General features: G+C 50.9%; 2 protein-coding genes and 4 pseudogenes across 2 annotated transcripts; all 6 read right to left on the minus strand.

Annotated features, from left to right (window-relative positions):
- Nucleotides 1-2,582: 2,582 nt before the first annotated feature.
- On the minus strand, nucleotides 2,583-2,957 carry LOC126378700 (histone H2B-like). The gene has a single exon (XM_050027080.1). The coding sequence runs from the start codon at nucleotides 2,955-2,957 to the stop codon at nucleotides 2,583-2,585; it is 375 nt and encodes a 124-aa protein (XP_049883037.1).
- Nucleotides 2,958-4,748: 1,791 nt separating this feature from the next.
- On the minus strand, nucleotides 4,749-5,125 carry LOC126378693 (histone H2A-like; annotated as a pseudogene).
- An 878-nt stretch (nucleotides 5,126-6,003) lies between these two features.
- On the minus strand, nucleotides 6,004-6,703 carry LOC126378640 (histone H1B-like; annotated as a pseudogene).
- A 1,339-nt stretch (nucleotides 6,704-8,042) lies between these two features.
- Nucleotides 8,043-9,514, minus strand: LOC126378661 (histone H3-like; annotated as a pseudogene).
- Nucleotides 9,515-10,091: 577 nt separating this feature from the next.
- Nucleotides 10,092-10,467, minus strand: LOC126378702 (histone H2B-like; annotated as a pseudogene).
- Nucleotides 10,468-12,180: 1,713 nt separating this feature from the next.
- On the minus strand, nucleotides 12,181-12,639 carry LOC126378689 (histone H2A). The gene has a single exon (XM_050027070.1). The coding sequence runs from the start codon at nucleotides 12,637-12,639 to the stop codon at nucleotides 12,265-12,267; it is 375 nt and encodes a 124-aa protein (XP_049883027.1). The 3' UTR covers nucleotides 12,181-12,264.
- Nucleotides 12,640-12,884: the final 245 nt, after the last annotated feature.

Consider the following 12,884-nt stretch of genomic DNA (forward strand, 5'->3'; position numbering starts at 1 on the left):
CTGGAGGGGGGGAGAGGACTGCTTCCACTGCCACTGGAAGCGTCAACTCATCCCCCGGGGGGTGGCCACAATCCTGACTACTCGACGGGGAGTAGTGGATGTGGGCAGCCCCGGTCCAGTCCGATGTCCGAGGGGTCAGTGCCCACCAGTGAGTTGGCCCAGCAGTGATGCCAGGCCTCCCACGATGATGGGCACAGGGTCAATCCGTGAGCGGATGGCAGCGAGGACGTTGTGCAGCAGTTGGATCGTCTGCTCCAGCACTTCCAGTTTCTCACTGGATGGGGCCGATGGTTCCTCCACTTGGGGCTTCGCCTTCTTCCCCCCCCTGGGAGGGGCGGCGACCGCTTGGTTCGGCGTCGGTGTCGGCTGCGGCTCGACAGTGATGGAGGCTGCAGGGGCAGGCTTTGCCCTCGCGCGGATGCGCTTCGGCCTGCGCGGCTTGGGCCCGTCTGGGCCGTTCGCCGCGGCCATAAGCGAGCTCCGCGCGGTCGGCTCGCTGTTGGGGTCCACTGTTGAGGGTGGAGGTGGCAGTGGGGCTCTTCTTGCTGTGGTCATAGGCGCGGTTCCCGCCTTCGTGTTCCGCAGCTCGCGCAACTTGACCGGGCAAGAAGGGCTGTTGGCCGGGTGTCCCCCCCCGCAGTTACAGCAGGTGGCTGGAACCTCCCGGGGCCGCTGACAGTCCTTGGCCGCGTGACTTTCTCCACAGCGGACACAGGCCATTGGCCGGTGACAGTTGTGGCTGCTGTGGCGAAATTGTTGGCAGCGGTGGCATTGGGAGGGCCCCTTGCGTCCTCTCCATGCCTCGATCTTCACGCCGGGCATGCACAGCAGCTCGGTGGTCTCGTATACGGTCTGGAAGCCCTGTGTCCTCTTCATCTCCACGAAGAAGACGCAGCCTCTTTTGCCCTGGATGGGGCGCACGTACTCCGGGAAGAAGCCACGGTTGCGCAGCTCCTCCTCCAGGTCGGTGGGATTCGTGTTCGCGGGCAGGCCGAGGATCGCTAGCTTGAGCGAGCGTTCCGCCGGGGGTGCGTAGGCAAACCAGGAGAGTCCAGAAGCTCTCTCCAGGTTGGTGAGGTAACTCTGGTAGAGCCTGAACTCCCCCTCGGTTCTTGCCATGAACCGTACGCCTTTGCCGTAGGGGCGCGCGTTTGGAGCGTGGCCCAGCATCTCCCGCAGCTGGCGGAAGTGGTGCGGCCAGTTCGGCAGCTGGTCCACCACTATGGGCGGGATTTTCCTGCTCGCGGGGGCGAGCGGCGGTTGCTGGGCGGTCTTCTTCGACGGCGGCGATGGCGTGGGCGTCGTCCGGAGGGACGGGCGCGGTGGCGCGTGCGGCGGCGAAGCCGGGTTGGTGTTTAACACCGCCGCGTATGATCGCGGCGGTGTTGTCTCCGTGTCCGGCCTGGACATGGAGGGCGGCGAGAAGGGGTTGGTGGGCGCGAAGCTGAAAGTGCGCGGCGGCGATGTCTCCATGTCCAGTGAGGGCATGGAGAGTGCGACGGGCGGGCTAATCTTCGTGCGGAGCTGCGGGGAGGGCCGCTCCGGCGGCGTGGAGGTCCTCTTTGCCGCGGCCTCTGTTCCCGGAAGTTGGGGCAGGGGCAGCGGGAAAGCGGGTGGCCGATGAGTTGCGCCACTGAATGGCGGTGTGGCGGACGGCATCATTGCTGCGATTGCAGCGGTGGCGTGCGTTATGGAAGGGCAGGTGCGCACAAATACGCGCGACCTGCGCTTCGTTATTCCGGGCGTTGGGGGAGCCATGCTCACCCCGTATGGACGCAGCGTGGAGTTGTCCTGCGCGCGATGTCGAGCAGTCCGCTAGGCAAGGGCACACGCTATCACACCCTCCCCGGTGAGACCCGCTGGTGGGAGGCCGGGGGTGATAGGCGTGATAACGGTGTTACCTAGCGAACGTGCGGAATCTGGAGGGTATTTTTAAATAAAAATACCCCCCCCAGCTTCTTTCTTCTTGTCAGGCAGCAGTGTGGGTAGACAAAGAGTGCATCCGTGCGCATGCAGTGGACAAGCGATCCTAGTTCACTATTCCCCTACCTTCTTTTATATATAGTATAATGGACCGTTCGCGGGCGGGTGGAGAGGGGGGGGCGCGGGGAGAGGACTCCGAAACGACAACAGCGCCACCTGAAGTTTATATTATAAATTATTATTCGTGATAGTGGTGCATTTTGTTTTTTCTTTTATATACTCATAGGTACATTTCTTTATGATCATCATAATTATGCGTGTGTAAATAAATATTTCCACTTATGTACATAAGTTGATTTGACTTACTAAACAACAAACAAAATTCCTACATCACCATTATTCTAATGTCGTAGTTAATTTTAACTTAATTTTTCAATTTACTTTCTACCGTGTCTTACGTTATTTGAAATTACTTACATAACATAACAACATTATTAATTATATTATATCGATTGTGGATCATCATTGAAACATAATATTTTATATATTGAACGAGTTTGTGGCCCTGAAAAGGGCCTTTTGTACGTTTGGCGCGAACACACACGCACGGCAGATTGTTTTAGTCGTCTGCCTGTGTATGTAGTCGGTCGGTGGACGCTTCACTTGGAGCTGGTGTACTTGGTTACGGCCTTGGTGCCCTCGGATACTGCGTGCTTGGCGAGCTCACCGGGCAGAAGGAGCCTCACGGAGGTCTGCACCTCCCTCGATGTGATAGTTGAACGCTTGTTGTAGTGAGCGAGACGCGATGCTTCGGCGGCGATACGCTCGAAGATGTCGTTCACGAACGAGTTCATGATGGACATGGCCTTGCTAGAGATACCGGTGTCGGGGTGTACTTGTTTCAACACCTTGTAGATGTAAATGGCGTAGCTCTCCTTCCTCTTGTGCTTCTTCTTTTTCTTGTCAGACTTGGAGATGTTCTTCTGGGCTTTGCCAGATTTCTTAGCTGCCTTTCCGCATGTCTTGGGTGGCATTTCGACTAATGAACGAGTAAACTGAGAGCGTGTGCGTTATACGATAGACTCGGGACGAGACGTGTGCGCGCCGACGTAAAGCCTTCTCACGCGCCCTCTTGTGGGCACGGGGATCTTCCGGGCTCTTGGAGCCCCTGCAGAGGTTGCATTCGCGACTGGTTAAGACCAGCCGGGGTTGGGGTTTGCCTTGCTGGCGCGGCTAGGTGCACCGTCGTGGTGCTGGGTGGCCATTCTGCGGCTTAGATGCTGCGATGGCCTATCTGCGGCTTGGAGGTAGGAACCTCACTGTGCGAGCTCTCTGGGTAGAGGTCGCCCACGTCTCTCCGGGGGGCGCGCGTGAAGCGGCGCAAAGCCCTGGAGAAACTGATGGCTTGAGTTGTCTGCGCGGTCGAACATCACCCGCGCGAGACGACTTATAAAGGCGTCTAGGCCCTCCCATCTGAGGTCTTTCGCTATCGTCCGGTTGCGGACGAAGCGAGGGGCTGCTAGTATCGTTCTTAGTGATAAATTTTCCTGCGCACGGAGCTTTTTTCTCTGTAATTCGGATACAAGAGCGTACCATGGCGGGCGCCGCGTAAGTTAGGCGGGACCGACACGTACGTCTTGTATATCCCTAGCTTGGTGCGCAGGGGCAGGCGGGAATCGAGGATAGGGCGGAGGTTGTACCGCGCCTGCTTCGCCTTTTGAAGCACGGTGGACACGTGCTTAGCCATCGTGAGATTCCTGTCAATGGTAACCCCCAGGTATTTCACCGAGGGCTGCCATGGGATGTCCTGTCCCAGCAGTTTGAGGGTAGTAGGCTGCTGACTTCTCCCCGTAATCAGCGCCTGGGTCTTCGCGACGTTGACCTTCAGTCGCCATCTGTCCAGCCAGTCGGGAAGGGCGTCGAGTGTGGGCTGCATTTTTCTGACGGCGTGCTCGGCTTTGAATGACGACACGAAGAAGGCCGCGTCGTCCGCGAAGAGGCCTAGCTGGGCCTGGCCCTCCACCGGGATGTCGTCCGTGTAGAGGGCGTACAGTGCTGGGGACAGGCACGATCCCTGAGGGACACCGGCTCTTATGGGGCCGCTCTGTTGAGGTGGCGTCTTCCACCGCCACCACAACTTTCCTCCCTCGAGGAAGGCCGTGTGCGCGCCGGTCGAAAAAATCGAACTACATCAAGTTTTCGGTACGCTACTAGCGGGCTTTGCGCGCATTAAACGGACCAATCGCGTCCCTCGGTGTAATAAAGCGGGACGGGTAGATTCGCTATCGCGGCCGCTATACACCGCGACCGACTCTGACACCACCCCCCCCACACATACGTAATCCGTAATATTTTTATTTATTTTTTGAAACGTTTACTTATACGTAGATTTTGTATTATATTATATTTTTCACTTTAGATTATCTTTAATGACAATAATTTGATTTGATTCAATTATATAGTTCAAAAACAGTCAAATTGTTAAAATGACGACGAGTCTGTGTGTCTGCTCACCCCTTTTCGGGGTTCGTTGGTACATACGTGTACGTGATGACATGTTATTTATTCACCATAATTATTAGGTATTGCACTAATATCGTAATTGCTTGCTAATATGTATGTATGTAAGTTATGTAATATTAATATTATGTCAAAAGTACACATATATCGACGATTGTTTTAACCGTTAGAAACTTTTTTATGATTATTGAACAATTTTGTGGCCCTGAAAAGGGCCTTTTTAACGTTGGGGTCCCGTCCCCTCGTCGTCGTCCGTAGTAGATAGAGAGAGGGAGAGGGCCGCTTCGAGGTTGGTTCGGACGCGCTTAAGCCTTCTTCTCGGTCTTCTTGGGAAGGAGCACCGCTTGGATGTTGGGCAGCCACCCACCCTGGGCGATGGTAACGCCAGACAGGAGCTTGTTCAACTCCTCGTCATTCCTGATCGCCAGCTGCAAGTGTCTCGGTATGATTCTGGTCTTCTTGTTGTCGCGTGCGGCGGTTACCCGGCCAACTCGAGAACTTCGGCGGCCAGGTATTCCATCACGGCGGCGAGATACACCGGAGCACCGGCACCGACGCGCTCGGCGTAATTTCCCTTGCGGAGCAGCCTGTGAATACGACCCACGGGGAACTGTAGACCGGCACGGTTGGAACGGGACTTGACCTTGCCCTTTACTTTACCACCTTTGCCGCGACCGGACATGATTGAGATAGATTTAACTTGAAACACACACAAAAAACACTATTGCGACACCGCGCAATAGTCGACCGCAACGTACGAAGTCAGTGGGTATAATAAAAACGTCGGCCGTATAGCCGGACATTTATATAGAAAACGCGAGTGTCACAAATAGTGGGGTCTGCGCGCAGTTAGAGCGAGACAAAACGCGAATGAACGACGTGATGCGCGCGCAGCAAGCAAGCAAGGAAGGAAGGCAGTCGGGCAGTCGGGCGGGTGGGTGCGTTCGCGGGCGGGCGGGGTGTGTTTCACCCGTTTGAGAGAGAGAAATTGAAAATTTGAGCGATTAGTATGAATCACTAATGAAGTTAATTAACCGATGATATTACGTTGTGTATCTTAATAAATAATTAAGATAATCTTATGTATGTATAATATATTATGGTAGAATGAGAGCAATCTTTTATAGGTAGGTATATACCTAGCCTAGGTGTGTTATTATAGGTGTTGTAATATTTTTTTAATTCGCGCAGCATCCGCTAGTTGCAGTATCGAAAAATACGTAAATATTATGGATGATTATGATCTATTATTACCTATAATCTATTGATCATTGTACGTGTTGTATTGTTTGGTGAAGTGAGGTTATTTTTAAAATTTACCTATATGGTGTGTTTTTTATCGGTAGAGAGGAGGTTAGGTAGGTGGTAAATTTTGTTGTATTTTTTTTTTTTTTTTTTTCATATCGATGTAGAATAGTATGAAACCGTATATAAGAGTATCGGAACAATTTGTTAGCCCTGAAAAGGGCTTTTTGTTGCGCGTTGCTTTAAAAGCGCGCGCGCGGGCTGTTTGCTGCTGCTGCTGCTGGTGCGGCGGCGGCTGCGGCGATGGCGGCGCGTTTACTTCTTGGACGCTTTCTTCGCTGCGGCGGCCTTAGATTTAGGCGTAGCGGCGGCCTTCTTGGGTTTCGGCGCCTTCGGTTTCTTCGTGGGCGGCTTGGCGGTCTTCTTTGCTTTCGGTGCGGCGGCGCTCTTCGCCTTTGCGGGAGCGGCGGCCCTCTTGGCCGCGGGCGGGCTTCTTCTTGGCGGCGGCCGCCTTCTTGTCCTTGGTGGCGGCGGCGCGGCGGGACGATTTAGCCTTGGCCGGCGAGGAAGCGGCCGGTTTCTTGGCCTTCTTGGGCGAGGCGGCCGCGGCGGCTGCCTTCTTCGGTTTAGCGGCGGCTTGGCGCCCGCAGCCTTGCTGGACGCCGGCTTCTTGCCGGAGGAGACTTTTGATTCCAACTTGACGAACCGGACGCACCTTTGCCCTTGGTCTGGATCAGGGCGCCGATTCGACGGCGCTCTTCAGATATTTCCTGATGAACGGAGCCAATTTCTCAGCGTCGACCTTGTACTGGGCGGCGATGTATTTCTTGATCGCCTGCAGGCTGACCCGCTTCGTTCTTCAACTCTTTAATGGCGTTGTTTACCATTCAGATGTCTTCGGGTGGGTCGGCTTCGGCCTTCGGCTTCTTAGCACCGGCGCCGGCGGCGGACGCCTTCGCTTCTTCGCGGGCGTCGTCGGTGCGGAGCCTCGGATGCGACTGCTGGTATCGGCCATTTTCGCATATTAAAGTAAGTAAGTAACTAACTTTTAATAACACTGTGTGTGTACTGTACGAGTTGTATGTATGAAACTTCGTGCGTGCGCCGGTACAGGTGGCGCCACAGACCCCACGAGCGGAGCAATACTGTAAGGAGAGCCGCTGTGTCGCGAGACGTTTTCTCGTATGATAACTTCCAACTTTTCACTTACACGTATCGATGATATCGATAAAACTAATTATATATAAATATTTGTGACTAAATATACGTATATTGATATTATTTTTGAGTTCTACCAACTGTTTAAATTTTATTTAATCGTGTAAAAGTATCGAATACGGCGATAAAAGCGTTTATATTCACCTTTGGTGTCGTCGCTCACCTAGTGTCCACTTCAAAAGTTATTTTTCTCTATAAAAATTAACGCGTCGGTGTCTAATGTTCGATAATTCAACGCCTAGGTTCCGACCTTCTATACGATAACAATATATTGCATATTTCCAATGATTTTGACGATTTTTAACGTGTAAATGTTGGAGGTCGTAAAACACTCGTACCCTACTCTTCACAACTACGGACGGCTCTATTCGGGACGTATAGATTTTGTTATTGCAATAATTTATATATTTTTTAATAAATTATGTAATACGTTATATAAGGATATATACTATTATTATTACATGTGTGTTAATAAAACTTAAACGCTAAAAATCCGTCGAACGTCCACGCGCACACAACTCACGGCGCTCTCTCTCTATCTAGAATCTCTCATACACGTCGTACATACACACAGACCGCATCTGTTGTACACAAGTGTATGTATTTCACTTGATTTATTTATTTATTTTAAATTAGATATAAATCTTAAAAAAAAAATTATGAATAAAATATGTATAATACGCTCGCACGTCTCGCTCACCTTACTAGTTAGATTCGTTAACATAAGGAAGGTAAGTACTAGATATTATTATGTATACTTATAGGGTACCTATCCAAATAACATGGAATTGACTGACTAATTATAAAATATTAAATGAGTGAGTGAGTGAGTGAGTAAGTTACTGTATGCAAGGGATTGTGTTTAGTTGAGACGCCTACACCGCCGCGTCTCGGCGCCCTACGGGCCTCGATGATCACAAGCAACTTTACCCACTCGGCTGCTGGGTATATTCGTAACTTGTACATATTGAGGTGTTATTTATTATATAGTATCGACGTAATATCGTGAAACATTTTGTAAAACAACAATGAACTATTTGCGGCCCTGAAAAGGGCCTTTTTGATTTGTGTGTTGTTGTTCTTTCGACCGACACACACACGAGGTGGGCGATGACGCCGGCGCGGCGATGGTAGACTTAACCACCGAAACCGTAGAGGGTGCGGCCCTGACGTTTCAGAGCGTAGACGACGTCCATAGCAGTGACGGTCTTCCTCTTGGCGTGCTCGGTGTAAGTGACCGCGTCGCGGATCACGTTCTCGAGGAACACCTTGAGGACACCACGAGTCTCCTCTTATTCAAACGGAGATACGCTTGACGCCTCCTCTGCGGGCGAGACGACGGATGCCGCGTTGGTGATACCTTGGATGTTATCACGGAGTACCTTCCTGTGACGCTTAGCTCTCCCTTTCCAGACCTTTGCTCCCTTACCGCGACCGGTCATAATTATATATGTTTTTTATAAAAACACGAAACTAAATGTACACAAACACGCACGACGCGCGACGCAGTGACCGACGCTCAACGGGCGAATGGTGGCTAAACAATGTTCGAACCGCCGTTATATATATACAGAATCGTCGCGTTCGCGGGTGGTAGTGTAGCGAGCGAGGGGGGAGAGATAATACCAAACAAATGACTGACGACGACACTCCCGAGACATCTCATATTAGGTACCTACTTATATATTATAACGAAAATATTAAAAAAGCCGGCGGTAGAATTCGATTCTTTCTTTTTCCTTCTATTATCATAGTTTTTGAATATTAAAATTAAATTCCGTTATGTACATACGCTACTCTCTTCTTTCCTATAATAATAATAATATATACAACCCGGAAAATTAAGTAATACCTAACGTTTCAACTTTTTTAACAAAGTCTTATGTAAATAAAAATAAGGTTATTCATTAATTTATGTTGCAATAATTTATATGTACGTTTGTGTATTCTCTAATATTATAATACCTATATATATATAAACTAATATATTATAATTTGTTTGTATGCGAAGTTAAAATACGTTGAAACTATATTATCATAACAGAAACTCTTGTGGCCCTGAAAGGGCCGACACTTTTGAAGCGTAAAGACAAACAAGACACGCGCACGGTGGGAAGGTGCGCGCTGTCGTCGGTCTTTGGCGCTGTGTGTGCGTGCGGTGTATTTTAGGGCGCGTTCCCGCGGATTCTGCGAGCGAGCTGAATGTCCTTTGGCATGATGGTGACGCGCTTCGCGTGGATAGCGCAAAGGTTGGTCTCTTCGAAGAGACCGACGAGGTATGCCTCGCTCGCCTCCTGGAGGGCCATCACAGCGGAACTCTGGAAACGGAGATCAGTCTTGAAATCTTGAGCGATCTCACGCACCAAACGCTGGAACGGCAGCTTGCGGATCAGCAATTCGGTACTCTTTTGGTAACGACGGATCTCACGGAGGGCGACGGTGCCGGGCCTGTAGCGATGGGGCTTCTTGACACCACCGGTTGCTGGTGCGCTCTTACGAGCCGCCTTGGTGGCGAGTTGTTTACGCGGCGCCTTACCACCGGTCGATTTACGAGCTGTCTGCTTGGTACGGGCCATCTTTTAGTCGCGCGCGCGAACGAGAACCTGCAACGTCAACGTACGAGAGATTACTGAATAGTTCACTATTCCCCTACCTTCTTTTATATATAGTATAATGGACCGTTCGCGGGCGGGTGGAGAGGGGGGGCGCGGGGAGAGGACTCCGAAACGACAACAGCGCCACCTGAAGTTTATATTATAAATTATTATTCGTGATAGTGGTGCATTTTGTTTTTTCTTTTATATACTCATAGGTACATTTCTTTATGATCATCATAATTATGCGTGTGTAAATAAATATTTCCACTTATGTACATAAGTTGATTTGACTTACTAAACAACAAACAAAATTCCTACATCACCATTATTCTAATGTCGTAGTTAATTTTAACTTAATTTTTCAATTTACTTTCTACCGTGTCTTACGTATTTGAAATTACTTACATAACATAACAACATTATTAATTATATTATATCGATTGTGGATCATCATTGAAACATAATATTTTATATATTGAACGAGTTTGTGGCCCTGAAAAGGGCCTTTTGTACGTTTGGCGCGAACACACACGCACGGCAGATTGTTTTAGTCGTCTGCCTGTGTATGTAGTCGGTCGGTGGAACGCTTCACTTGGAGCTGGTGTACTTGGATACGGCCTTGGTGCCCTCGGATACTGCGTGCTTGGCGAGCTCACCGGGCAGAAGGAGCCTCACGGAGGTCTGCACCTCCCTCGATGTGATAGTTGAACGCTTGTTGTAGTGAGCGAGACGCGATGCTTCGGCGGCGATACGCTCGAAGATGTCGTTCACGAACGAGTTCATGATGGACATGGCCTTGCTAGAGATACCGGTGTCGGGGTGTACTTGTTTCAACACCTTGTAGATGTAAATGGGCGTAGCTCTCCTTCCTCTTGTGCTTCTTCTTTTTCTTGTCAGACTTGGAGATGTTCTTCTGGGCTTTGCCAGATTTCTTAGCTGCCTTTCCGCTTGTCTTGGGTGGCATTTCGACTAATGAACGAGTAAACTGAGAGCGTGTGCGTTATACGATAGACTCGGGACGAGACGTGTGCGCGCCGACGTAAAGCCTTCTCACGCGCCCTCTTGTGGGCACGGGGGATCTTCCGGGCTCTTGGAGCCCCTGCAGAGGTTGCATTCGCGACTGGTTAAGACCAGCCGGGGTTGGGTTGCCTTGCTGGCGCGGCTAGGTGCACCGTCGTGGTGCTGGGTGGCCATTCTGCGGCTTAGATGCTGCGATGGCCTATCTGCGGCTTGGAGGTAGGAACCTCACTGTGCGAGCTCTCTGGGTAGAGGTCGCCCACGTCTCTCCGGGGGGCGCGCGTGAAGCGGCGCAAAGCCCTGGAGAAACTGATGGCTTTGAGTTGTCTGCGCGGTCGAACATCACCCGCGCGAGACGACTTATAAAGGCGTCTAGGCCCTCCCATCTGAGGTCTTTCGCTATCGTCCGGTTGCGGACGAAGCGAGGGGCTGCTAGTATCGTTCTTAGTGATAAATTTTCCTGCGCACGGAGCTTTTTTCTCTGTAATTCGGATACAAGAGCGTACCATGCGGGCGCCGGCGTAAGTTAGGCGGGACCGCAACGTACGTCTTGTATATCCCTAGCTTGGTGGCGCAGGGGCAGGCGGGAATCGAGGATAGGGCGGAGGTTGTACCGCGCCTGCTTCGCCTTTTGAAGCACGGTGGACACGTGCTTAGCCATCGTGAGATTCCTGTCAATGGTAACCCCCAGGTATTTCACCGAGGGCTGCCATGGGATGTCCTGTCCCAGCAGTTTGAGGGTAGTAGGCTGCTGACTTCTCCCCGTAATCAGCGCCTGGGTCTTCGCGACGTTGACCGTCAGTCGCCATCTGTCCAGCCAGTCGGGAAGGGCGTCGAGTGTGGGCTGCATTTTTCTGACGGCGTGCTCGGCTTTGAATGACGACACGAAGAAGGCCGCGTCGTCCGCGAAGAGGCCTAGCTGGGCCTGGCCCTCCACCGGGATGTCGTCCGTGTAGAGGGCGTACAGTGCTGGGGACAGGCACGATCCCTGAGGGACACCGGCTCTTATGGGCCGCTCTGTTGAGGTGGCGTCTTCCACCGCCACCACCAATTTCCTCCCCTCGAGGAAGGCCGTGTGCGCGCCGGTCGAAAAAATCGAACCTACATCAAGTTTTCGGTACGCTACTAGCGGGCTTTGCGCGCATTAAACGGACCAATCGCGTCCCTCGGTGGTAATAAAGCGGGACGGGTAGATTCGCTATCGCCGCTATACACCGCGACCGACTCTGACACCACCCCCCCACACATACGTAATACGTAATATTTTTATTTATTTTTTGAAACGTTTACTTATACGTAGATTTTGTATTATATTATATTTTTCACTTTAGATTATCTTTAATGACAATAATTTGATTTGATTCAATTATATAGTTCAAAAACAGTCAAATGTTAAAATGACGACGAGTCTGTGTGTCTGCTCACCCCTTTTCGGGGTTCGTTGGTACATACGTGTACGTGATGACATGTTATTTATTCACCATAATTATTAGGTATTGCACTAATATCGTAATTGCTTGCTAATATGTATGTATGTAAGTTATGTAATTATTAATATTATGTCAATATGTCAAAAGTACACATATATCGACGATTGTTTTAACCGTTAGAAACTTTTTTATGATTATTGAACAATTTTGTGGCCCTGAAAAGGGCCTTTTTAACGTTGGGGTCCCGTCCCCTCGTCGTCGTCGTAGTAGATAGAGAGAGGGAGAGGGCCGCTTCGAGGTTGGTTCGGACGCGCTTAAGCCTTCTTCTCGGTCTTCTTGGGAAGGAGCACCGCTTGGATGTTGGGCAGCACACCACCCTGGGCGATGGTAACGCCAGACAGGAGCTTGTTCAACTCCTCGTCATTCCTGATCGCCAGCTGCAAGTGTCTCGGTATGATTCTGGTCTTCTTGTTGTCGCGTGCGGCGTTACCGGCCAACTCGAGAACTTCGGCGGCCAGGTATTCCATCACGGCGGCGAGATACACCGGAGCACCGGCACCGACGCGCTCGGCGTAATTTCCCTTGCGGAGCAGCCTGTGAATACGACCCACGGGGAACTGTAGACCGGCACGGTTGGAACGGGACTTGACCTTGCCCTTTACTTTACCACCTTTGCCGCGACCGGACATGATTGAGATAGATTTAACTTGAAACACACACAAAAAACACTATTGCGACACCGCGCAATAGTCGACCGCAACGTACGAAGTCAGTGGGTATAATAAAAACGTCGGCCGTATAGCCGGACATTTATATAGAAAACGCGAGTGTCACAAATAGTGGGGTCTGCGCGCAGTTAGAGCGAGACAAAACGCGAATGAACGACGTGATGCGCGCGCAGCAAGCAAGCAAGGAAGGAAGGCAGTCGGGCAGT

Source organism: Pectinophora gossypiella, chromosome 27 (assembly GCF_024362695.1).
Source record: "Pectinophora gossypiella chromosome 27, ilPecGoss1.1, whole genome shotgun sequence".
NCBI lineage: Eukaryota > Metazoa > Arthropoda > Insecta > Lepidoptera > Gelechiidae > Pectinophora > Pectinophora gossypiella.